This window comes from Anopheles merus, chromosome 2R (genome assembly GCF_017562075.2).
Source record: "Anopheles merus strain MAF chromosome 2R, AmerM5.1, whole genome shotgun sequence".
NCBI classification, from domain to species: domain Eukaryota; kingdom Metazoa; phylum Arthropoda; class Insecta; order Diptera; family Culicidae; genus Anopheles; species Anopheles merus.
Genome location: NC_054082.1, coordinates 52,879,711 through 52,904,257, shown reverse-complemented (window position 1 = coordinate 52,904,257; position 24,547 = coordinate 52,879,711). Strand labels below are relative to the sequence as shown.

Here is a 24,547-nt window from a genome sequence, read left to right as displayed (position 1 = left end):
TGGAAAAAAACGCCTTTACCTTACTTTCTGCTCTGTTTAGTTTTTGTTCACTGAAAGAAGGGCCTGTATAAGTGTTTCCGCCTCTTTCTTGATTTCGTCTGCTGCTTGTCTAATAATTCGTATCAAAACTACCACCCGCAAAACCCGTACAAGCATACAATTTAAATCCTTTGTTTGTTACAATCAGCCTTTTAAGAAAAGTGTGGTATGTGTGCTTGAAGAGTTTCGAGACTGCCAAATATACACAACTCGCCTCGTTGCTTACCGTCGCTCAGTTCCGCGTTACATGTTAATATGGAGCTGCACACAAACATACATACACTCACACACACGCACACACACGCACACACTTACACACACACATACATAGTAGATATACGTAATCAGTAGGTTCACACAGAGCTTTGTGCTAGTATTACAGCCTTTTTGTTTACTTTTTGTTACGTTTTGTTTTGTGCTATTTTTGCATTACCTTCCTCAGTGGTATCCTTCAAAAGAGCATCAATCGTACTGATTTGATAAGGAACAATAAAATGTATAAAACCTAGAACATTTTTTACTAATTATTCAACAAATTGCCGAATCATTAAACCAAAACAAATTACAAATTGCTCTACATTGCACGCCACCTGCACGCAGTTCAGTTTAAACAGTTTAAAACGATTACTCCTCATATAACTATGCTTTTGCGTAGAGTAGCGGCTCATTTGAATACGGAACCAGATGGAAGGTAATTTTTGTTTACTCCAAATTTCTACATTGTCCAGTATCTACTATAGGCGCATTATCGTAAATGTCGTTTAAGTTCTAGCTCACAAAATTTGCACTAATCGTTTACTGCGTAGGAAATTGTTGTGCTCATTTCCCGTTTGCCCTTTTTTTAAAACGCACACCACGCATTCGCACACGCGCGCATTACGCTGCCATTGCGAAGATACATCACATATCGGTTTTGTTATTTCAATATGACTCGCTTACATATTTTGCACACTCGCTTGTTTGTTTGGGCCAAGTGTTTTCCTACAAAAACAAAACTACTACAATAATTTGCTGCACTAATTTCGATCGCGATGATAGTAAGTAGTAATGTTGTTGGTATACGTTGTATAGAGTAGTGTACTAGGTATGTGGTGTAATAGTATTGGAATTGGATTTAGTATTCGTCCCATCAGGACCACATTACTTTATGTCACTGGTTAGTATTGCAAACTGTCTCGTTATAGTGTGTTTCTGCCTCGTAATTCTATTTCTATTCGACAATTGCGCTTTGTATACACTGTCGCACATGTTGCCTACACTTCCCCAGTTTAAAAGGTCCGACTAACTTGGCGTATATTTTCTAAATAAAAACAGAGATGGGTGATGGTATTTCCCTGCTTCACTTCTGTAGCGTTTCTCAAACTACAAAGACACGTTGTTGGTCGATAAGAGTTGCCTATTGCACAATAAAATCCTTGTGGCCACGTAGAGATTTGAGCTGCTTTTTCAGCTTGGTTACCAAATCCGCTGGTTGTACCTGTACAGATGAAAATGTTGTTAAAAAAACAATACCGCACAAGTTGCACTTGAACACTCCAATAACAACATACCAGTATTGATATATCCCGTCCAACCGCGTTCAAACGATCACGTATTTCGTTCTCTTTAAAGAACAAATTCAACGGCCGGCCGTTGATTTCGGTCAACACCCAAAATGTTAGCGACAATCCGTCACACGATTTTGCCTGTAAGAAACGAGATTGTCCATGCACGTGCACGTTTAGTGGTAATTATAATACATCCCAGAATGCTTTCTGCCACGTCACTCACCTTCGGGGGCAATCCATGCCGAGCGGCCAAACTGTTCGGAACAACGTCCACGATGGTGGCTGTGTTACCGTCCCGTATCAGACCCAAACACTGTCCATCGATCTCCCGTCGTATGGCGTACACACGGCCGAATGGAACACGGCGAATGATAAGCTCAACCTGCAAACAAGCAAACGAGAAATCAGCTCCCGCAATTTGATGCCTTAGTGCGCGTAGTGCGCCTTTCGTGCACCACTTACAAACAAACCCGGTGCCGCCCGGATAGCTTTGTGTGCTTCTGCTGCGGACGCGATCGCAACACCGGCCACGCTGATCATCTGATCGCCAATGTGAAGCGCATTGTACAGTACCGGATGTTCCTTTTGTTTCCATCCCGCCACCCATACGGCACCGAACGCATCAACGAGCCCGATGGAATTGATGCAGTCCTTGCGCCGTAACTGCAAGCGTACGCCGCCTGGATGCATCATTTCGCGGCGCAACTGGAACACTTGCTGCTCCCGCAGTGTCAGCTTCCGGTTTCCTGCAGCGGATGCCGGTGTTCCATGGGTTACTAGCCCGTTGGCTCCGATCAACTGACTACCCTCGGGCACGTTTATTAGCTGATGATGCGGTCGAAATGGTTGCGGCGGCGACTGTAACCTTCCGGGACCCATGCCAGGTCCAGCGGCACCCGGAGCTGCCCCTGCGGAGCCGTTTACACGTGGTCCCGATGAAACATCCTGCCGTGCGTCGGATGTCGATGAGCTACGGCGTCGCTGTTCCGGAGCCAGCTGATCGACACGGACCTTACTCTCTACCGGAGCTCTGCGACCACGCGCTACCAGCGCGGACTGGTCGATCGCATGAGGTACTGGTGACGCGACCGTCCGCGTACTTAGAACCAGCTCCGTAAGCCCTCGTTGAAGTAGCGGTGCTGTGCGTTGAGGGTGCGGTGTGTAGATATTCCTATCGACAGCCGGCCGCTTTGAAGGACTACCACCGGTGAGATGTGTGGGAACGGCGGGAGCAGTTGATGCAGCTGATCCCGGCGGTTTGGATGTTGAAGCCGTACCACTGCCGACACCTTGGCTCCCAATGATGCTGTCGTGTTGAACACGATTTTCCTTATCATTACTGCCAGGTGGCTCTGTTTTTCTGCTGCCACCCTTGCTACCCAGCCTCGCCGGAAGCGGAATATCCGAATGACTAGACGAGCGTGGCTGTCTGCTGAGCAGGAGCACTTTACTGCTCTTGTTAGCGCTTGATTTCGATACAATTGGGGCAGGGGATACTATCACTGGCTCTTCTATGTTTGACTCTGTTTGGCCGTTTCCAGATGTTACCTGCACGGAGCTGGTCAGAAAAACTTGCTCGTAATGTTGGCTTGATGATGGGTGGGACGGCTGGAAGTGGATTGGTTGGCTGCTACTCGCCACCGCGCCCGCAGTGGACGACGAATTTACGGCAATCTGTGTCACGGTGCCGAAATTACTTTCCGGACCCTTGATAGGCGTGGACGAGGTTGCAACGGCGACCTGTACAGTTGCCGGTGCGGTTGGTTGTATGCGCGGCGTTGACGTCACTGTTGAAGCGATCGACAATGCGGACTGCACGTTCGGTACGGTGACCGTTGTGATCTGCTGCTCGTTTATCGATGCAATGATAGACGGTTGCATTGGTTGATCGGCATTCCGCGGGTACTCGCCGCTGGACGGAATTATTTGCACGTTGCTCATATAGTTACGACCGTCACCTAAATCATCCGTTATGATGGTGGAGACGGTGGTCGTATTCGTCGGAACTGTTGCAGTGGCCATCGTCGACGGTTTAGCTTTTGGGAAATTAAACCGGGACGCACCGTGTTTCGGGGAGGATGCCGTTGTGATGGTTGGCGATGGGGTCGTGACCATGCCACTGTTGGACACCTGTATGATAGTGATGTTTGCTACCTGTTCTTCTTTCGTGGATTTCGGGGAGAGCGGGATTGCATTTGCCAATGGTGATACTTTTCGTCGAGTTCGTTTCGATTCCACCCTGTAAAGGAAAAAGGAAATTCGATCAGAGATTGCCTCATTACATGCAAGTGAAAATACATCTAGTTGGCATCTAGTTTCGAGAAACTATTTCTTTTCTGCCGTATTTGACACCTGGAAAAGCCGCGCTTTAGTTTGTTTTTCAATACTTTATTTTGTACTCTCCGCTTTTATTTTTGTTATATATCATCAATTAACTATGAACTCACGAGAAGAACGAGAGCAGTGCGAGCATTCTTTGGATCAAGAGTATGCACAGTGCCTGCAGCTATTGCGAAATCTTATCCCCAGTTTGGAAGAGCCCATTGACGTGAAGAAAACTGCCCAGTGGATCGAGCGATTTAACCAAACCACTCCAGACCAGAAATCCTTACGAAATCGGTGCGTGCATTTGCTCCTGCAGCAACTGCTAGAAGACAACCTAACCCATCCCTTCATTTTCCCTCATCTGCTCAATGAGCCGCTCGAAGTGTTGCTGCAAAACGATCCCGAGATTGTTGGCGATGGTCCATTGGAATCATTGCACGAGCTATTGAAGCAGTTCCAAACGCTCAACGAACGTACCGATGAAGATATCTGCCAACTTCAAGCGAACACAACCGAAATACCGAAATCAGACACCCGCGACGTCCGCGACAAACCTACGGATGATGTGCTTTATCTTGCTCAGTTGCGGGATGCACTTCGATCTGCCCTGGTGCTCCGTGTGCCGGAGATCATCGAAAACCCAGCGCTGCTAGTACCGGTGCCATCGGAAAACCTGCATGCCGACGATCGCAAATGGCTCACGGTTGTATTGGAGGGTATCCGTGCAAAAGCCGCCCAAAAACAAGATTCCCCTCCAGTGCGCACCGTAGAATGTCAAACGATCAACGAGCAGATGGAACGTGCCGCACCCAGCGTTGTCATCGACCGTACGGAAATCGAGCGCTACTTGGAGCGTAAGTTTGCCAAACTCTATGCAAACTTTCGTGTGCGTGAAAAGGCACTTGAAATACAAACGCAAACTGCCGGTGGAATGCATCTGATCGATGTATCACAAAGATTGATGCAGCAGTATCGTCGCTCGTTCCCACCAACGTCGTCTTCATCTCAGCACCCCGGCAGCAAGAATCGTCGCTCGAATGTGTAATACTCGGATGCACGGACGAACCAAACATGCACATTAGGGTAGCAAGAATCGCAAACACACACCGACGATCGAGTGGTCAGATTGATACCTGTGTCTTAGTAATTCGCGTGAAAGCAGCAAATTGACCTTGAAGGTGAATTAACGGCCACGACACTATTAACGCCCACGCACCAAGAACAAAGCAGCAACAACCAGAGCGAATGGAACGGACGGCCAGAACATCTAACACACGCCTTCTTCCTTCGCTTCTTCGAACATTCCAATGAACGTACCAGCCATCAATCGCTGAGTCGGTAGTGATGATGTGTGGAGATATATTTTGTTTTATATTTCATTTACATTTAATAAATAAAACTAGCATTCAAACCCTTTAAGAATCAACAGCTAATATGTATTTAACTGGAAGGAATTTAACTACAATTTTCTATTATTGTTCTATGGCTACAATTATTTGCATGACTTGGGATGGACTATAGCTTGAAAAGAAATGCCACCAGTAACACCTCTAACCAGCCGACAACAAACCGGCATTTCTTTCAACTAGTTCTATACCCACGCCATAGGTGCGCTCTGAATCACTCGGCTGGACTGTTAGGTCATACTGACCAGCTTTGTCTTCATCTCTTTTTAGCAAACGCTCAACTTTGCGGGATAAATATAAACGGAGAAGCAGGGAGTTTTGCAAATTTGCATTTACTCGTCAAAGAGTTGGCAAGGGAAGCGAAAGGTGGCAAACACTGGACACACCTTCTCCATTTCAGCTACGGAACCGCCGCCATGTAAGTTCATCACCTACATTAACTTGAAGACTGATAGTTTATATCCCTTATGTATAACTAAGCATCGTTACAGAGTTAGCAATCTAAATGTAATGAAGAAGAATTTCATCTAATCGTTTTCTTTTTTTCTAAATTTATGCACCAGGGGGCCAGTTTCCATGCATAAAAATTTTGGTATAAAAGAAGAGGTGTAGAGAGTTACTCATTCAGCGTAATTCACAAGCTTTAACTTATCAGGTTAATCCAGTTAATCATATCAGCAAATCAATGCTATGATTTTATAAGTTATGATTTCGAAGCACTGAACATTTTATTACAACCATTAGAGCAACACATGGTAATAGAAAACTACATTCATTTCAATTGCACTCACAGCCACAAAATGCAGCTTCGCCCATAACTACATGCATACCAACGGTCGGATTCCAAAACCTACCTTGCTCCACTGGACGCCGGTGGCACGATACAGATGGCGGTCGACTTCGTTAGCATAGATGATGGTGGTGATGTCGTTGCTGAAGTTGCCGTCGATTCGGTACTATTTGTCGTTACAGTACCATTGCTGCTGCGACAATGACTGCTGGAGGATCCATTCTGCAACGTCTGCTTGGGCGACCACGGTTCACCGTTGGTGAGCGCTGCAATGAAGAAGCACAGTGGCCATAATTAAAAACTCTGGCTAGTATGAACGCAATATTAAACGAACAACCGAGCGGACGATGTAGAATCTTGACGACCACCGCGCTTAGGAGAAGGTCAAAAATTGGAAAGGAAATGAGAAATGCTATATTTAATTAACTTTTAGCTCTTCTCATCTTTCTCTCCCCATTGCTTCGAACGTTTCGACATTTTCGCCAAAACGCAAACACCTGCTGATCCCCCTGCCCTGTCCGACGAACACTTCCGTTCCGGAAGGGAAATGAAGCGCTAGAAATGGGTTCATTTTCGGCGGCAAGAGAAGGCCAAAGCGACCAAACTACAACTCACATGTCTAAAGGTCGGGGTGTGTTTTCTATCCACTTTCCGGTCATCTCCATTGAGCTCGGGTTGATGTAGAGACGCTAACACCAAAAAGACACCATGCGCCACACAACCCGTGTTCAATAATATTGCCCTTTGTCGATCTAAAAGCGGTATTCATGCAATGAACGGGGAATCAACGCCGAGGTATGTTTTAGAGAATGAGTTGAGCTTTTGATCATACTCCGTCTCTTAGGAACTTTTGTATCGATACAATGAATACAAAAATCATCATTCCATTCGAGTTCTACTAAAAGAAAGGAATTCTATATAAACTCCACACTCCATTTCAAACAAAGAACAATTATAAAACATTCCTAAAAACAATAAAACTTCTCCTAACGAAATGCTCAGCTCCAACAGCACTGCGGAACTTTTTTTCAGCTTCAACTTAAATTTCTTTCTGCGCTTTCAAGTCTTTCTGCAGTCCAGCCAAAGATGTGAAACATTTATGCAAATATGTGCCACCACTCGTCGCTTCTCGCTATCCGCTCCCCTCCCACCGGTATCGTCTGATCGGAACCAAACGCTGCTGATGACGGGGGCATTGCCATTTCCGGTGCAGAAAGTTGAATCCTCTCCACTGACCACTGGGACGTGACGCAGCGGTATTGGTTCGAGCGTGAGCGTCAAGCAAAAGCGTCCAAAAACGAACGTTTCACCACACACTTTGGTATGCATATTTCAGAACAAATGGAAAGAATCGAGCGTCGCAGTAGTCCTCCATTGCAGCAACTCATAGAACGGCCAGGGTCTCACATTGGTCATTCTAGAACTCCCAGCTCTCAGCTTAATAATGGAACATAGGTACATAATGTACGACAACGGGCATGTCGTCAACAATCACTCTTTGTGATTCGTGCATTGTTTTCCGCCGAAATTGTTCAATCAAAAGTAAAGCGGCACTGTAACCATTGCCTAATGATCTCCGATTATGGTGACATCCGGTAAAACACGCGCGGAACAGACAATGGTACGGTCAGTGCTAACGATGGCTTTTAAAATGGTATATAATTGGTCTTATCAAAATGCCGAGTTTCCCCGTAATTTTAGCAAATGATTGCATCAAAAATTCCCTTTAAATTAAAATACCAAAAGAATGCTATCATCTACAAATGTTCGACAATTGTACAAATCATAACAAAGGCCCGACGGAATTATTGCATCCGATACAGTACTGCACACCGTAAAAAGCAACGCAAGCAAATCGATGAATTTAATCAATGTAAATCAACATAATCATTACGTTACTCATCAATCAATAGGTATTGGGGCAGTTCCCTCGAAGCAAATTGTTTGCATGCTACGCACATTTATCCATAAAAATCGCATCATCAACCGGTTCTGCTTCAATCATAGCATGGTCTACCGTCGCCGCTTTATAGAATGTATCGATGAATAAAGCGCATCGTGCAACGCATCGAATGGGGAAATTTGAACACCTAATGTCATACGAGAACTCCCCCACTTTTCCGCAATTGATATGATCGTTCGTAGAAATCGGAACCATCGACAGCAGCGCGGTAGCAATGGCCTCGAATGGGCGATGTGTTGACCGAAGGTGCATGTGTCAACAAATTGTGTGACGTCGTCGTTACGCGGACCGTCTGATTCATCGTCCATGATGGGCAACCCAAACGGTAATCGTAGGTCGGTCCTTCACTGTCAAATGACCAACGCACACAACAGCACGCCCAGGGAGAGTGTTTGGCATTTTTGTACAATACCCCGTGACCATTGGGCATGTTTGTGGTCGCCTTCGGTCCCAACCCTACCTACGAGGGGAGCTTCGGCGACCTCTTTAAGCGATATGTGACCGGACGCCACGCACCGTTAATTGAAGGCAATTAGTTGACAATGGAGTCCAGGGATGGACGCAAATTCTTACCATCGTTGGTGTGGTCGCCATTGCTTATGCCATTGCCTGTCGCGTCGAATGCCTCGTCAACATCACAGCTCGCAGTGGTGGATCGTTCCGGAGACTGCCGTACATCCAGCAGCAGTTTCTTATCGTTAATGGCGCGCTTCAACGATGGGCCGGCCGTTCCGGACGGGTCCGCCAGCACGTTGGTGACGAACGTGGTCGCTAGCGAGGAGGTTGTGGTCGTTGTACCAGCTGCGAGTGTCATCAGCGGATGATGATTATGATGGCCGGTGGTAGTGTTGTCTCTGTTGATTATTTTTTGCGGTTTCGGCAAGCTCGAGCCCGGTGTACAGTCTCGGGAAGGTGATGCGGATGCGGTACAGTTTTGGGACTCCTCTAGCCGTTGTGGTTCTTCTTCCGACACCAGCGAGGACGTTGATCCGAGCGACACACTATCGGTTACACTGGCCGGCTGAATCTTACTGGCCTGCGCGTTAATACTGCTCACTGCTTGCAGCGGATTCGACAGCAGGTTCATGAGATTCTGGGTAGACGTGTTGGACATGGCCGGTGGCCCAGCTGCACTTCCCCGCTCACCGGTCACCGGGCAGTTTGATATGGATGTGAGCGTGGACGAGTAGCTGGTCCCGGATGACGATGATGAGGAGGAGGATGAGGAGGACGAGGATGATGACGAGGATGAAGAAGACGATACTGATGACGAAATGGAACTTGTGGTGCCAGTGTTCGAGACCATCGAACTGCTTGCACCGGCAGAGCCAGATGCTCCGGCAGTGGACAGCGATGAAGATTGTACGCTTGCGCTCGCCCCGACGCTCGCATGATGTCCGTGGTGTTGCTGCTGTACCAGGGAAGGTGGCTGAACACGCTCGATGCCTGGTACGATTGCTGCCGGCACGGGAGGGGTGGCCGGCAATGGAGAGGTCGGATCACGCGTCGGGGCCAACGGAGGGCGCACCTCGGGCAGCCGGGAGTAAAGATTTTCCTTCGGCGACAATAGCTTCATCTCGCGCAGCTTCGAGCGCAGACATTCTACCCATTCCTGCATGCATTCCCAGGTGTTGGCATTGAAGCGGGCCACCTCGCTGCCAAGCGTTATCACAAATTCAAACTCCTGCTCCACGGAGACTAGGGCGTGCGAGACGTGCTGGACGGTTTGCAGCGATAGTGCCCACTCCGGTCCGTGCGACGGTGCTTGGCGTGGGTCGCTGTAACCCTCCAGGAATGCCTCACAGTCATCATGCACGCAAAACACCACCCAGTACCTATCTGGTTTCTGTCATCGAGAAAGGGAGAAAGAGAAGAAAGGGAAGAATTTAATAAATGTACTTTAAGAATATTATGATTAAAGTGAAATGTGTAAGTATTAAGAAAACTGTGTAAACTGTGTATCGCTAGCCAATGGCTACTTTCCCAAAACATGGAGGAAATCTTGGATGGTTCCTATTTACAAAAAGGGCGACAGGACAGATGCCATCAACTACCGGGGTATTACATCTTTGTGTGCCATTGCCAAGGTGTTCGAACTAGTGATATACAAACATCTGCTACATGCATGCCGCAGCTACCTAAGCCCGTATCAACATGGATTCGTGCCAAAAAAGTCGACTACCACGAACCTGGTTGAATTTGTAACCTATTGCACTAGTCAAATTGATGCCGGAGCTCAAGTCGATGCAATTTATACAGATCTGAAAGCAGCATTCGACTCTCTTCCGCACGCAATTCTTCTCGCTAAACTCGATAAGCTAGGAGTTCCCAGCTCGCTCGTACAGTGGCTTAAGTCTTACCTAATTAATCGCACATACATCGTGAAAATTGATAAGCACATGTCCAAAGAAATAGTCAGCAGCTCGGGTGTGCCACAAGGAAGCAATATTGGCCCGCTTCTCTTCATATTGTTTATCAACGATGTTACCCTGGCTTTACCTCCCGACAGTATCAGTCTGTTTGCCGACGACGCAAAAATTTTTGCGCCTATTCACAACACAGGTGATTGTACATTCCTGCAAGACTGCATCGAAATTTTCTGTTCGTGGTGCAAGCGTAATGGACTGACTATCTGCATCGAGAAATGCTACTGTGTGTCTTTTAGTTGATGCAGGAGCCCAGTGACTGGGACCTACTTCATGGACGGCACTGCAGTTAATCGACAGAATCATGCCAAAGACCTGGGCGTTCTGCTTGACTCTAGTTTGAACTTTAAACAGCATATCGATGACGTTGTAGCCAGAGGAAATCAATTACTTGGCGTGGTTATCCGGACAACTAATGAATTCCGCAACCCCATGTGCATCAAAGCTGTGTACAACTGCATCGTTCGTTCGGTTCTGGAATATTCGTGCGTAGTCTGGAGCCCAACTACCGCTTCTTCAATTGCTCGACTCGAGGCGATTCAACGTAAGCTCACGAGATATGCCCTACGCCTACTTCCCTGGCAGGATCGCAATAATATTCCTCCGTATGCTGCGCGGTGCCGTCTTCTAGGCCTTGAACCTCTTTCGGTTAGAAGACGCAATGCACAATGCTCTTTCATCGCTGGATTGCTAAATGGCTCTATCGACTCATCGCCTTTGTTGCATCGAGTCGATATCTATGCACCATCCCGAACACTTAGGTGTAGAGAAACTCTACGGCTCGCTCAACCCCGTTCCAGTGCTGGTCGGTCTGACCCTATGTTCCGCATGTCGGCTGTCTTCAACACTGTCTCGGATTGCTTCGACTTCGACATCTCAACTCAGTGCTTCAAGGAACGTCTCCGGCTTTTGCCGTGGCCCCAGTGAATTGCGATGTAAATCTAATTTTTGCTATGTATTTTTTTTCTCAATTGAACTGTTACATCTTAATTAGGCCATACGGCCCGTTGAAGATTAAATAAATAAATAATAAATAATAAAAAGACATTTTCAAAACACTTTTGCACAATTCTATTCAAGGACTAATCGCATCAAAAGAGCACCATTATGCAAAACTCAAAGGCTAATTTTGAAACTTCATGTTAAGATCCGACTGGACCGTCCCCCCGTGGCAAGGACTGACTATCCGGCTGCGTAGTATTGAATCAAGTCTCCAAAGCCTGTATAGGCCGGCTTGTTCGCGTAGCACGTTTACACCAAATAGAAGCAGAAGAACTATTTATACAAAGGGTGATCCACTCAACAGACAAAACAGTTCTTCTGCATATTTTAAATCAAGACGTTATGTACAAAAAAAATGCTAAAAATAAATGAAATTAGAAATAAACGTTGTTAAAACTTCAACGTTTATTTCTAATTTAAGAATCCATAAAATATAAATAATTTAACAAGAATCTAGCGGCTTTAATCAACAGCATTAATCAGAATCAGGGTGATCGTATTCTGATCTCTAGGCTATTTTCAACGTTAAGAAAAAGCGTTCAAGCAAAAAATGAAAACGCCAAAATGCAAAATACTGTGTTTATTTGCATCTGTTTTTTTTTCATTTTGACTGCATCTCAGCAACTACAAAGCAGGCCACGTCCAAAAGCAGTCCGATCTAACTTTATTGCCCCACGCTCTAATTGCGATTCGTTTAGGAAGATCGATTACGACGTGTCCGCACACGTCCCGCTATATTTAATCGGGATCCCAAGCCCAAACGCCCTGTGACTATCGTGTCCTCTGCGGTCATCTCTTTACCGACTCTAAGAATCTTAAGGTGCGAACAGCTGGTAAGCTTTCTTCGCCATCTGGAAACGCTGACGGTTAATGGACTTTATGCTCCTCTCTCTATCCGAACCAGCTGTACGGCCGAACCTATACCCCCACTAGGGGTATTGTGCAGGTCACGCCTCGTACCCAACATTCCATTCCACCTGTGCTATGTAGTTGCCCGCACAGGTCGACATACGATCGATTCTTTTCACCGTCTGCTGATCGCGATCTCTGTCCCAGTTTTAGGAGCAATATGTTTGTAGCTATGATAGCCAGCGGTACAATACCCAGCCGCATTTGCATTTTCGTACGATGCAACATTGAATGTTTCACACCAAAACCTAATTAAAGAATTATTTTGGGACGATCCATTTCACCAAAACAGTCGATGGATCGATGATTTCTCCGGCACACACGGGGGAACAATTACGATTACTTATGGCGGTGTCTTGAGAGCAGAAGAAATGGAAACTGTGGCCGCAAACTGTGGACAAACAAACAAACACACATACACACACCACTTCACACCTTTCAATTACCAAACACGGCATCGCATGCAGTTGCATTCGCAACCCGACAGGAGGGGGGGGGGGGTTCGATTCCCTCCTCTCTGCTGCGTCCGCCGTTACACCATGCGCAAAGAGATCAACATTTTTGATATTTTAAACACTTTCTTCACGCCACCACACTTCGGTTTTGTGTGTTTTTATTTTGGGTTGCGCACTTTGTTTCTTCGGCTGCCTGAGTGGTTTAGTTGCGCACGATGGTAATTTGTTTCATTTGTTTCGCGCAGCCCTTACGCATAAGCGGCTGGTGAAGAAACCGTGTCCAATGCCACATCCGCTCTTTTGTTGAATAATGACGAATGAAGAGAACGAACCCACCACCACCGCCATCAGCACAGCCTTCAAGGAGCTTAAGCTTGGGGGCAAAGACAAAGCCGTCTTTAGTATGTTTTAATGCTGCGATTTTTGGTTCACTGCGGAGGAGTAACTAACCACACAAGGGGGAGAGGGGAGTAAGTTGTGCGTTAATTTCTGCCGGGCAACTTCAGTACGCGGTACATCAAGCATAACAATGCACAAAGTTTCGATACAGTTTTCAGTTGGACAATCCATTATAAGAGTTTGTCATCAAGAGGGTCGCTAGCAGTAGCGTTGGTTATGCCTTGCGGTTACTACAAACATGTGTCGTTCACAGTTGCATTAGGATAGTACAAGTATCGCGTAAATCGGGGAAAATGTTGAAGTGCAATGAAAATAAATTGAAATTGAAGACATTACACAATGACGGGTTCAGCGACTATCCTGGGGCTATTTTAATTATTTAACCCATCATTTAATTACAAAAACATTACAAAATATGATTCGCTAAACTAAAAGGAATTCCATTAGTTTTTTGTAGTGGCCAAGTGGGGATACTTTTAACCCTTATAGAAGAATCACAGCAACGATGAAGTTTTGAATATCATCGGCTACATTAATTTTTGTATTTTATTTTCTTTTATTATACTTGCTAACACATCGATAAAATAAATAATTCTATTATATCAAATTAATATTAAAAGCAGTAGCATTTTTATGACGTTTTTTCATATTCGCATTTTTGTATTCGCGCATCAGTTATTCTCTCTAATCGCCTAGAATGTTGTATATGTCTGCTTCCCTAAACCATAATCTTATTCTTCTTTTCTTCTTTGGCACAACAACTGTTGTCGGTGAAGGCCTGGTTGTACCTACTAGTGAAGTGAGTTTGGCTTTTAGAGACTTATTGTTACCATAGCAGGATAGTCAGTCCTACGTATGGGGGTACGGTCTATCGGGGCTTGAACCCATGACGGACATGTTGTTACGTCGTACGAGTTGACGACTGTACCACCAGACCAGCCCAAACCATAGTAGTACGATACAAATATGTTACTTTTCTCAAAATTCAAGTTATTTCCTAAACAATAACAATGCATCAGTTAATTTCAAATGGATAAGATTATCATTTTTCACCTTTTAATAGATCTAATTTTCTAACAGACCCCCAAACAAAAAAAACAGCAATAATGCTATTCCAACCACCTATAGCAGCAAACTAGAACCAATGGCCGTTTCCCGCTTATTTGTTTCAGCACGCACAGAAACACATACACACGCGAGAAGTGTGATCTAAAGTGGCCTAAATAAGTGCGACTGTCTGATTAAACCATAGAGCCATTCTTCTCGCAAATGCTGCCGAACGGGGCACACAAATTTTATCCAAAATCCATCACCATCACCTCTAGTCAGGCATGTTCTACCTTGCCACGATTCTTATCATCCTCCGGTCCTCTCGTTATATTTTGAATGATTCGTGTTAGTTTTCACTTCCTCTGCTTCTTCTTCTTTCCATGCGATATTTTACTTCATCCCACCAACTGCTGTAGGTTTTATTAATCCGCTTCCGCGCTTAACCTTGACAACAAATCAACAAGACATGAGAGGCTGCCCCCTCTGCTGTCGCGGAACAAATTAAATAAAACTTTATACAATCGCAAGCCAACCTCCGTGGACAACCTCCAAGAAAAAAAGCCACTCAAAAATCATCACCTCATCCCTTCCCTACCACCCCGGGTTTATGCAGGAGGCAGGCCAGGAGAGGGGCTAAAACGTGGTCTAAGATTTGGTCGGGCTACGGACTGCCACACGCAAGCCGGGTTTATGTGTGTGGGAACAACTTTTAAAACAGTCTCATTGCCTTCGCCAACAAACGTATATTAGTCCAGTTTCGTTTGCCTTCTTGCCGTTTTGCCGACCGTGCCCGACACGGCACACGAGGCCTCATGTCGAACTCATCAGAAAATCGCTCAATCGGTTGAGTTCGTGAATGAAATGGGGGAAAATATAATACACGCAATGCGAGCCACGCTAAACTTTAACCAAGCTGCTTTTGAGTATTTTGGCAAGACAGGCATAGCAAGACATGTACGAACTCTATTATTAAGTAGTGTACAATGTGAACTGACGGATAATAGAACATCATTCCACTTCAACATCAAATGATTGGGGTAGGTGAATGTTTTGGAGCAAAAGTTTGGTCAATACATTCGAGACCACTTTTTGTTAAACGTATTTAAATTCATCAAAGACGTACAAATGAAACAAAATCAGCTACTCTAACAATTGTTAGCACAAATGCATTGTATTTAATGTTTAAAGTGTTCTTTTAGCAGATACTACACGTATGTTGATGCTATCTCCAATGTTACTTGTAAAGCAATTTTGGAAACGTTATATTTATATTCATATATAAAATTCAATCAAAAATATTCTATAAACATACATTTGTCTATTTGTAAATAAAACTGTTAGGAACTAAAATACAGTAAAACCAAAGGATGCTACAATAGGACCAAATATTAGGCTACAATAGGATTTTGAGAGATATATTTCATTCATTGGACATGTAATTGTTGTAAGGGACTGTAATCGGCCAATAGATTATTAGTTTCAATTATGTACATGTAGCCTGAGAAGACTAGGGAATATTCACTTGTTTAATTGAATAATATTCACATATTACATCCAATATCCTACCAAACTTGAAACATTGAAGATTAACAAATCCTAAAATTATATTCCATACAGTAAGTCCAAAAAGTATTCGTTTAGCTGAATATTTTGCAGAAAAAATCGAATTATGACCGCAATTGGCATGGGGCGGTAAAAGTAAAGATGAGGTTCCATAAAAGAACTATCACACAAGTACTGATAAAAACAGGCATTAAATAGTGCAACAACTAAATTAATCAAAAAGCTAAAAAAAGATCGTCTGATTGACGCGCAAAAAGTATAAGCCTATCAGACTTTTGGCGTAATATGCGTAAGATAAAGAAAGACAAAGACTATGGAATCAAAAAAGTCTTGACCTTGTTTCTTATTGCATTTATGACTATTATTGACTACTTGACCAACGCCATAACTCATTTCAACCTCAAAAAGGGCGTATTTTGACCCACTCATCCTACAAGACTTGTTTCAATTAATCTCTGGGAGAAATATTGCATTTCCGGATCACGTGGCCTAGTTCTATTGAAAAATTGGCAATTGATATCATATTTAGAGTCTACCAAATCGTTTTCATCAGTATAGTTTCAGTTGACTTTGAAACATGTGTTACTTTTTAAGTAAAATTTCTCAGAACTGGGACTCAACGCACTTCAATACTGCAATAATATGTTTCCAAATCTCTTTTCCCATAAATTTGAATCAGTTTTTTAGCTCACCTTTCCTCACTGAGCCCTAGTATCATGACATCATGGTGCTATCGTCGCACGAGATTTTAATCCTGCATCTTAGTACACACTGTTTTCGCTACAGTAGACGGTGGCCGTATGACCTTGACTTTTTTAATATGTTAGTAGAGTCTAATTTGAAATGATTTTTTTTTAATTATTCGATGCTCCTTACCAGATTTGCCCACTTTCTGCATATGGTATTATTAAACAAAAACATTTTTGTAACAACTCACTCATTCAAGCCATAACATGACCAGCTACAATGAAATGCAGTATGACCTATCAACCAAATGCGACCCATCACTTTTCTTGATCTTATTGGCCATCATAAAATTCACTAAAATTCCTGAGCAATATTTGATTTGTTAGACAATAAACCGCTTCTTTCGTTAGATTAACCGTCAAGGATGACTACTTACATGGGAGTTTGTCACACAATTAGTGTCATAAAAATGGTCAACCGCTGATCAAATGAACGGTGTTTTGTAACCTATAAAAATGGGTAGGATAGGTTATGCATAGGGTTAAGATAGGATTTTTGCCATCATGCTCCATTCATTTAACTCACCCGCCTTTAGTGCCTCTCTGACCGCTTGAAGTGCAATTGAAACAACAGAAATGCATTGATTTAGAAGTAAATCACTAGCAAATAGATAATAATAAATTTAATTCACGTCTACGTAGTGTTTGTCCAGCGTAAATCATCAAAAAGCTAGACGGACGAATACTTTTTGCGCGCCCATCAAACGATTTTTTAAATTTTTTATGTATTTTGGTTGCTATTGCACTATTTATATGCTTATTTTTAGCAATACGGGTGTATTAATAGTCCCTTTATCAAACATAACCATTACTTTTACCGTCCCATGCCTATTTCTGTAAAATATTCACTTCTTGGACTGACTGTACATATCATGTTGTCATAATGCATTAGTAGGACACTACGGAGTCATAATGCATTAGTAGGACACTACGGCAGCATTCCCGCTTCAACTTTGACGGCTTTGCACTCAACTTCGATGGCTGATATTTAGTTACTCACGAACGCATTCAATATAAGCCGGAGTCGACAGTGATTTAAAAAAAAAAGTTTCGAATGAAATGTATCAAAAACATTAGCCAAAAATTCGATTCAACACTTGATTGAGGCAGACAACGCGTCGGCACTCTACAATGTGTCTCGCGCACATCACACGGCAGGTAGTTGGGTACAGTACAATTGCGCTTTACCTTACGTACACAGTTCAATTGAATGTGGGCTTAGGAATAGATTCCATTCTGTTGTACGCCATAATCACACTGCTAGACAGGTGAACGACGCCGCACTGCAATTGAGATCCAGCAGCGTACTGAGTGGCCCTTGCAGGGCGGGAAAACTTATTAAATATACACACCCGTTGCAGGGCCTGCCATACCAGAGGAGGCAATAAATTATTGTACAAAATATGGCGCCCCTTTGTCTGCTGGTGCGCGCTGGAGTTGACCCGCTGGTGCGTTAACAAAAAAATAACAAAAAAAGTTCCCATACACATGACCGTCCTTGGATTGAATTCCGTCCCACAACCTAAGCGTTAGTGCGCTGGGTGTCCTTTTGCCGCATGCAGCACGTTACCGATGCAAAACAGCGCTTGGCAAATAGCTGAAGGCCATGATTTTTGTATGTTTCCAGTAACAAAAGGAAAACATATCTATCCACATCAACCACACACCGCTGAATCTTTGCGTGAACGAGCCACGAGGCCGACAGAACAATCCTTGCTCCGCAAAGTCGGAAATCTGAACACCGTTCACAATAGGTTTGTTGCTTGAGAAAATGCAAATGTGCATGGCATTTATCTCACATTCACGATTGACCATTGCGCGCCCAAAATACGGTCCCGTTTGGCTCGAAGTGACTAACCACGGATCTCAATGGTACTTTTTCCTAGGAATGTAATAGCTTCCTTTTCTTGAACGTGTAAACTCTTTGGTCCGCTGTATAACGAATGATGATAATTTTCCCGTTTTGGGCAGTTTTTTTAAAACTCAGCAATAACAAACCTCACGTCCATATCAAAATAGTTTTTTTAAAGCGAAAAACATTAATTACAAACATAATGATGATGAGCCCAAGGTGACAGCCTACAAACTGCTACTGCGAAAGTCTTGCGGAGCGAATTCCACCTTGAGGGGACCACACTACACTCCCACCAAGCCAAGACATCCAAACCACATAACCCAACAACGGTCGTACTTCAACAACAACAATGCTTCTCACAATGCCACTGCTTTCTCACATATCCGGTAAAGGGTTGACGTCGGGTGAAGATAGCTGAAATAAAAAAAATAACCAACCCTCGGATGGGGTGGCAAACAATCGGTCACAATCGGCCGCCACCAACAACAAGCCCCGACCTACAAAACGAGATATGCGCGGAATTATGCGTAGCTGTGGCGGGACAAATGGCGTAAAACTCCGCACAGGAGGACTGACATGAGTATTTCCGCTGACACCACCCCCCCCCCCCCCCCTTCCTTCCTACACACCTCCCCGCCTCACCCCTTTCTTCCTTTTCGACGCTTTGTGTTGGTATGCTGAATGACAAATCCCCCTGAGTGAATCAAGAGCTGTTTTTTTTTGTCTCCCTTTCCATTGATTTGTGTCGCTCACTCACATATGTATGAACAACAATGACGCTAGTCGGGAAGGGAATCTCTAGAGGTACGTAGATCACGCGTGCATTAATACTTTCTCCGCGATTTTGGTCTCTACTTTGACGTGCAACGATTAAGAATCGAGATTTTGATCAAGTTTGGTTGTACATTTGGGGAAGGAGAAGACATAGTCCATAGTTTGAAGCGCTGCAGTTTTGTTTGCTTCTTTTTATGGGGCATGAGAACCGGATGCAGCATCAGCCAGCAGTCAAGCGAAAGACAGATGATAAGGGTAATTCTGAAGGGGAAAGTGAACATAGCCGCTCATGATCGTTTGACCCTTTGGTAAACTTTTCAGGAACTTCTGTCTTCCAAATTTGAACTAATCTAATCAGAAATAACAAATATATGTTTTAATCCAAGCATTGCCAAATATGTAACCACTCATTTGACTCATTCTGCATGTGCTTGGAAAAGTAAATAAAGTGACAAAACTTCGTTATCAGAAGCGTTGTAGTAAATGCTACCTATGTTGCAGTATAACAAATCCGTTCAAGCGTATGCTTGCGTAGTATGAATCATTCTTATCAATCTTATATCGTAAACCAGGCATTCAAATATGCACGATGAATATGCATCGGGTTTATTCGAAGAAATATTTAATAAGTCATTCGATTCAATGAATCTATTTTTGTAGCTATCCTAACAATTCATATTTTTTATCTTATTGAACCCGTGGCTTCGAATACATTTGAGAACGTTTTTTGGTATGTCAAACGTCTGTCAAATTTGTCAATTTATGGGAACAAAACCAATATTCAATCATGCACACGCTTGTGGATCTAATTTGATTACTAAGGATCTTACGCTCTAGAACATAGATTGTATGTATTTTCGAAAGGTTTTCTATGGGAAAGAGTTGTCGTGATTATAACGCATACAACTGAAAAATAACCACAATTAGAGTAATGCAAATCCATTGTATTCTGGTGTGTTAAGCATCCTTAATCTTAAGCAAAAGATGGCAAAACGGACAGTTTTTCGTAGGGAACGATGGACACTGAAATTCTTGGTATATGTAAGTTTTTGCTATTAATTAACACGTAGCAGACGGGATCAAATAAGCATAAATAAGGGCAACAGCACCATGTGGCGCCATCCCACACTCGTCGACTCGCACGACGTAACAACATGCCCGTCATGGATTCAAATCTCATATCGACCGTCCCGCTGTAGCAAAGACTGACTATGTAGGCAGGCATGTCCGCGTAGGACGTTACGCCAAAACGATGAAGGCCAACAGAAAGTCATAGACCAACCAATGTCTGGAGAAGTAATTGAGATCTGCAGGCAACCAAACACCGGCACAAAACCCAATATCTTTGCATGATTTGGATTTGAAAGAATAGTTAAATTCTGAATAGAATTTGAATAGAAAACACATTTTCTGATAGATTATGAGCGTAAAATAATGCGAGTAGATTGTCATAGTCGATGTATTTATACACGATGGCCTACTTACTGGATGATACAATCAACTTTTTGGTAGTTTTTTGCAAAATTGCTGATGTCATTTGATAAATAAGCTCTCGGCGCATCGATAAAGATTATACAATGGAAGATTTTCATACTTTTTATAACCTATTCTGGCTGAAATGTTCAAAAAGATCGTAATTTGAAATCAAACGAATAATAGTATACTGGTATGGTAATCATAAACGAACAAAAGAGCCACATGAAAGGTCATACATTAGTTTTCATGAGCGATAAGGACCACTGCAACACGGAAACAATGATTTTTTTTATATAAGAGCTCCGTAAACGCAAAAGAAATTCGGTCGAAAGGAATAAATCGTGAATTGTCTATAAAATAATAATAAAAACAAATTAGGCCTGAAATTTTTTACCTCTGGACATATTTCGACGTGCGAAATAATTTACGCACAATACAAAGTTATGGACATGATGTAGAATAAAATGAATCTTCTTAATCCTTATACTAGTCTATCATGCTAAGCATTACAGCATTACATTCGACTTGTTGTATGGCAATACAATTAAGTGAAACATTTCTGATCGATTGTGTTATGGAAATAGAATCAGAAGTAACTTAACAGAAAGTATCAGTTTATATATATATATATATATATTATATTATTATTATATTATATTATATATATATATATATATATATATATATATATATATATATATATATATATATATATATATATATATATATATATATATATATATATATATATATATATTTCGCATATATCAGGGTGTTAGCTTGTAACTTGGGTTTGTAGGATAGTAATAACAGATCTGCATTGCTTTTTTTTTTCTTTTCCGAATCTGCATACGATCAGAATGTTATACATCCTCAATACTTTAACAGTCGTTCCTGCTGTTTTTGTCCCCTTCATTATGAAGAATAAATAAAATCCCACTGCTTGAAACCTAAACAAATTTGTTCGGTTGTACGAACTTTGCAGATCGCTGAGGCAGTTTTAGATATTTTAATATAATAGTCATTAAGGAATTTTTAAAATCTGCCTTTAAATGGTACACAAAAATGGCATTACAAAAAGATCTCTTCTATTGGTTGGTTAATTTCATTTAATTGGGCTCCAGTTAATTTCACTTTAATCGAACAGAAGTTGCTGAATTCGTGACAATTATTCCGATTTTGGCCTCCAAACAAAATAGTCATGTCTCAACATATGATATCATTTTAACACTTGTTCCACTCATGACTCATCGTTCTATAACTGATATTTTTGTTTATGTTTGTTTATATTTAATTTATGATTTAGCATAAACTAAAGTTATTTTAAACATTAACTGAAATGATGATGGGAGGAAATACCAAATCGGTTCCCTATAGAATCCGATGCGTCGACAGGATTACCGAGCCACCCAATCCAATAGAGCAGGGGTCTCCAAACTACGCCCCGCGGGCCACATGCGGCCCTCAATAGCCTTTAATGCGGCCCGCGATGACTGGGTGAAGGTTAAATTAAATAGCTTTCTTTTCTGACTAACCATTCAAAATTTATTTTTTTAATTCTGGAAGACGAAAATCAAGATTCAATAAAAGAAAGCTCCAGAAATTTTATGTATTTTGCTAGTATTTTCTTATTGAAACAAGATTTGAACTTCCACCCATTCTAAAGGTAGCGTCAAAATGGTCCTCAACAAAGTTGATTGTGAAGCAATGCGGCCCGCGAACTGAAAAGTTTGGAGACCCCTGCAATAGAGCGAAGATTAATACAGTCATTATCCGATATACGCTATCGTACGGGACCGAGCGCAATAGCGTATCTCGAGTTTTGGCGTATAGCGGATTCCTATGGAAAAATAGTTTACACTACCGGTTCGAGGGTTGAAAAATATCGCCACAGAGTTTTGCATTAAAGTTTTTTGTTATACAATAGGTATCTTTTGCACAAATTTAATGAAAAATGCATTAGGAACATTGAAGAAATTCAAAAAGAGCATAACATATTTCAAAAAATTAAAATATTTGCAAAAAACACATGGAGCTGTCAAATTTAGAAGAATCGCGTACTGCGAATTCGCGTATATCGAGTATCGCCTACTGCGGATAATTGCTGTACAGTAATTATGACTTCATTTCAACTGCTCATTAAACGTTGTTGATATAAACCGAATTAGAGGCTACGAAGTAAACGGTTACCAAAAGTCACTGTAAATAAATATGTTCACCCTTAAAACCAACTACGTGCAATGACGCTCGCGTATCGTTTATTTTGTAACTAACCCGCTTACACTATCCAAGCATGCTGCAAATAGTGTATCCCATGTTTTTGAAGTTCGTTTTTATAACAAACAGATAACAAACGAAACACAAACGCGTTTAATAATCAATGCCACCAGCTCCCACTCTGTCCTCCCCCCTACATTGCGCGACCAAAACGGCGAAGGACATTGGTCACTGATATCTTGTCCCTTTCCTTGAGTCTACCGTAGTTACGGGCGGACTACATACCTTGGCCAGCACCGATGGTCGCCTGCTGTCGTTGTTCAATCGCCGCAGCCAGCTGTTTTTGTGGATTTCGCGAAACAGTGCCGTAATAGGGGGCCGCGTTACCACACTGCCACCCCCAACAGCCCCACTGCCAACACCACCACCACCGCCAACCGCCACACTTATTCCACCTCCGGCAACAGCAACACCGCCACCACCGCCTCCCGGCGGAGGTACGGTGGAGCTGCTACTTCCAGGGCTCAGTTCCATCTCGGGACTGCCCGATCTGCTACACTCTGCCCGCTTATCGCACACGTACGATCACCGTTTATCACAGCAGAAAAAGCAAAGATGATGCACGACACGATTCATCCACTCGTGCTGCACGATATCACATTTCATTGCACCACTGCTGCTGCTGCTGATACTTCTAGCCAAGACTGCAGGACACACGGCTGGTCACAGGGCAGCAGAGCTGAGCAGCTCGTTGCCCTTCAATTGCGATTGCAAAACGCAGGTGACGCGAGCTGGAGACCCTTTTCCCCCCTCCAAATATGCTGCTGCCCACTGGTGAACGCACTTACACTGACCACAGCGTGCAATATTTTTCACATTTGTACACCATTTCACTGCCACGCCAACTGACCCGAATTAGATGGCTCGGCGACCGGGATGGCTTTACTGGAGGAAATACTCCAAAATTGCACTAATCGTTTCGCACGGGCAAATCGGTTGTCGCACTGGTAGGTGAGCGAAGTAAATATTTTACTTCTTGTTTTTATTACACTCCCTTGCGTGGGGTCGCTCCACAACCTCTCACCGTTGTTTACTGTGCTAAATGTCAACGCAACTCCCCGCACCGCCTACTTTGCCAGCCGTACCCGTGCGATCCAAGCCATCCATTCGCTGAAATATCATTCGAAACGGGACGCTCTCTTGCAACGAGGGAAGAACTCTGCATCCGAGGTACTTGGTGGTTAGTTGCTGGCAAGAGCAGCACTGCGATCGCAAACTGCTTTGTTTGACTATCCTCTTCGGCTTGCTCCGTTATGTTAGTTCCACCGCAGTTCTACTCTTAACTTGACGCTTTTCCGAACTAATGACGATTTCACTACCACGGAGCTTAACTTTGAACAAGCGAACAGACGAGTGACACGCACGACAAGTTTGGAGGTAATATGCTTGGGCTGGTATTTTGCGTTGCCCGTTCAATTTTCTTTCACCCTTCCTTTTTTTGTTGTGGACAACACTGTTGAAGCGGGGGGTGACAACCTTTCCGAGCAAGCATATTTGACGTTTTGTTTAACGGGAGGTTGTTCCATGAAGGCATGATGGCGGTTG

At 43.2% G+C, this 24,547-nt stretch overlaps 1 protein-coding gene across 1 annotated transcript; it reads right to left on the bottom strand.

The window, feature by feature from the left end:
• Window positions 1-177: 177 nt before the first annotated feature.
• On the bottom strand, window positions 178-24,481 carry LOC121590540 (flocculation protein FLO11-like). The gene is made up of 7 exons (XM_041910314.1): window positions 23,228-24,481; window positions 8,644-9,916; window positions 6,172-6,373; window positions 2,049-3,825; window positions 1,810-1,968; window positions 1,590-1,724; window positions 178-1,516 (listed from the first exon to the last, which is right to left on the bottom strand). Exons 1-7 carry the CDS (start codon window positions 23,474-23,476, stop codon window positions 1,436-1,438), a joined length of 3,876 nt encoding a protein of 1,291 aa, XP_041766248.1. The 5' UTR covers window positions 23,477-24,481; the 3' UTR covers window positions 178-1,435.
• Window positions 24,482-24,547: the final 66 nt, after the last annotated feature.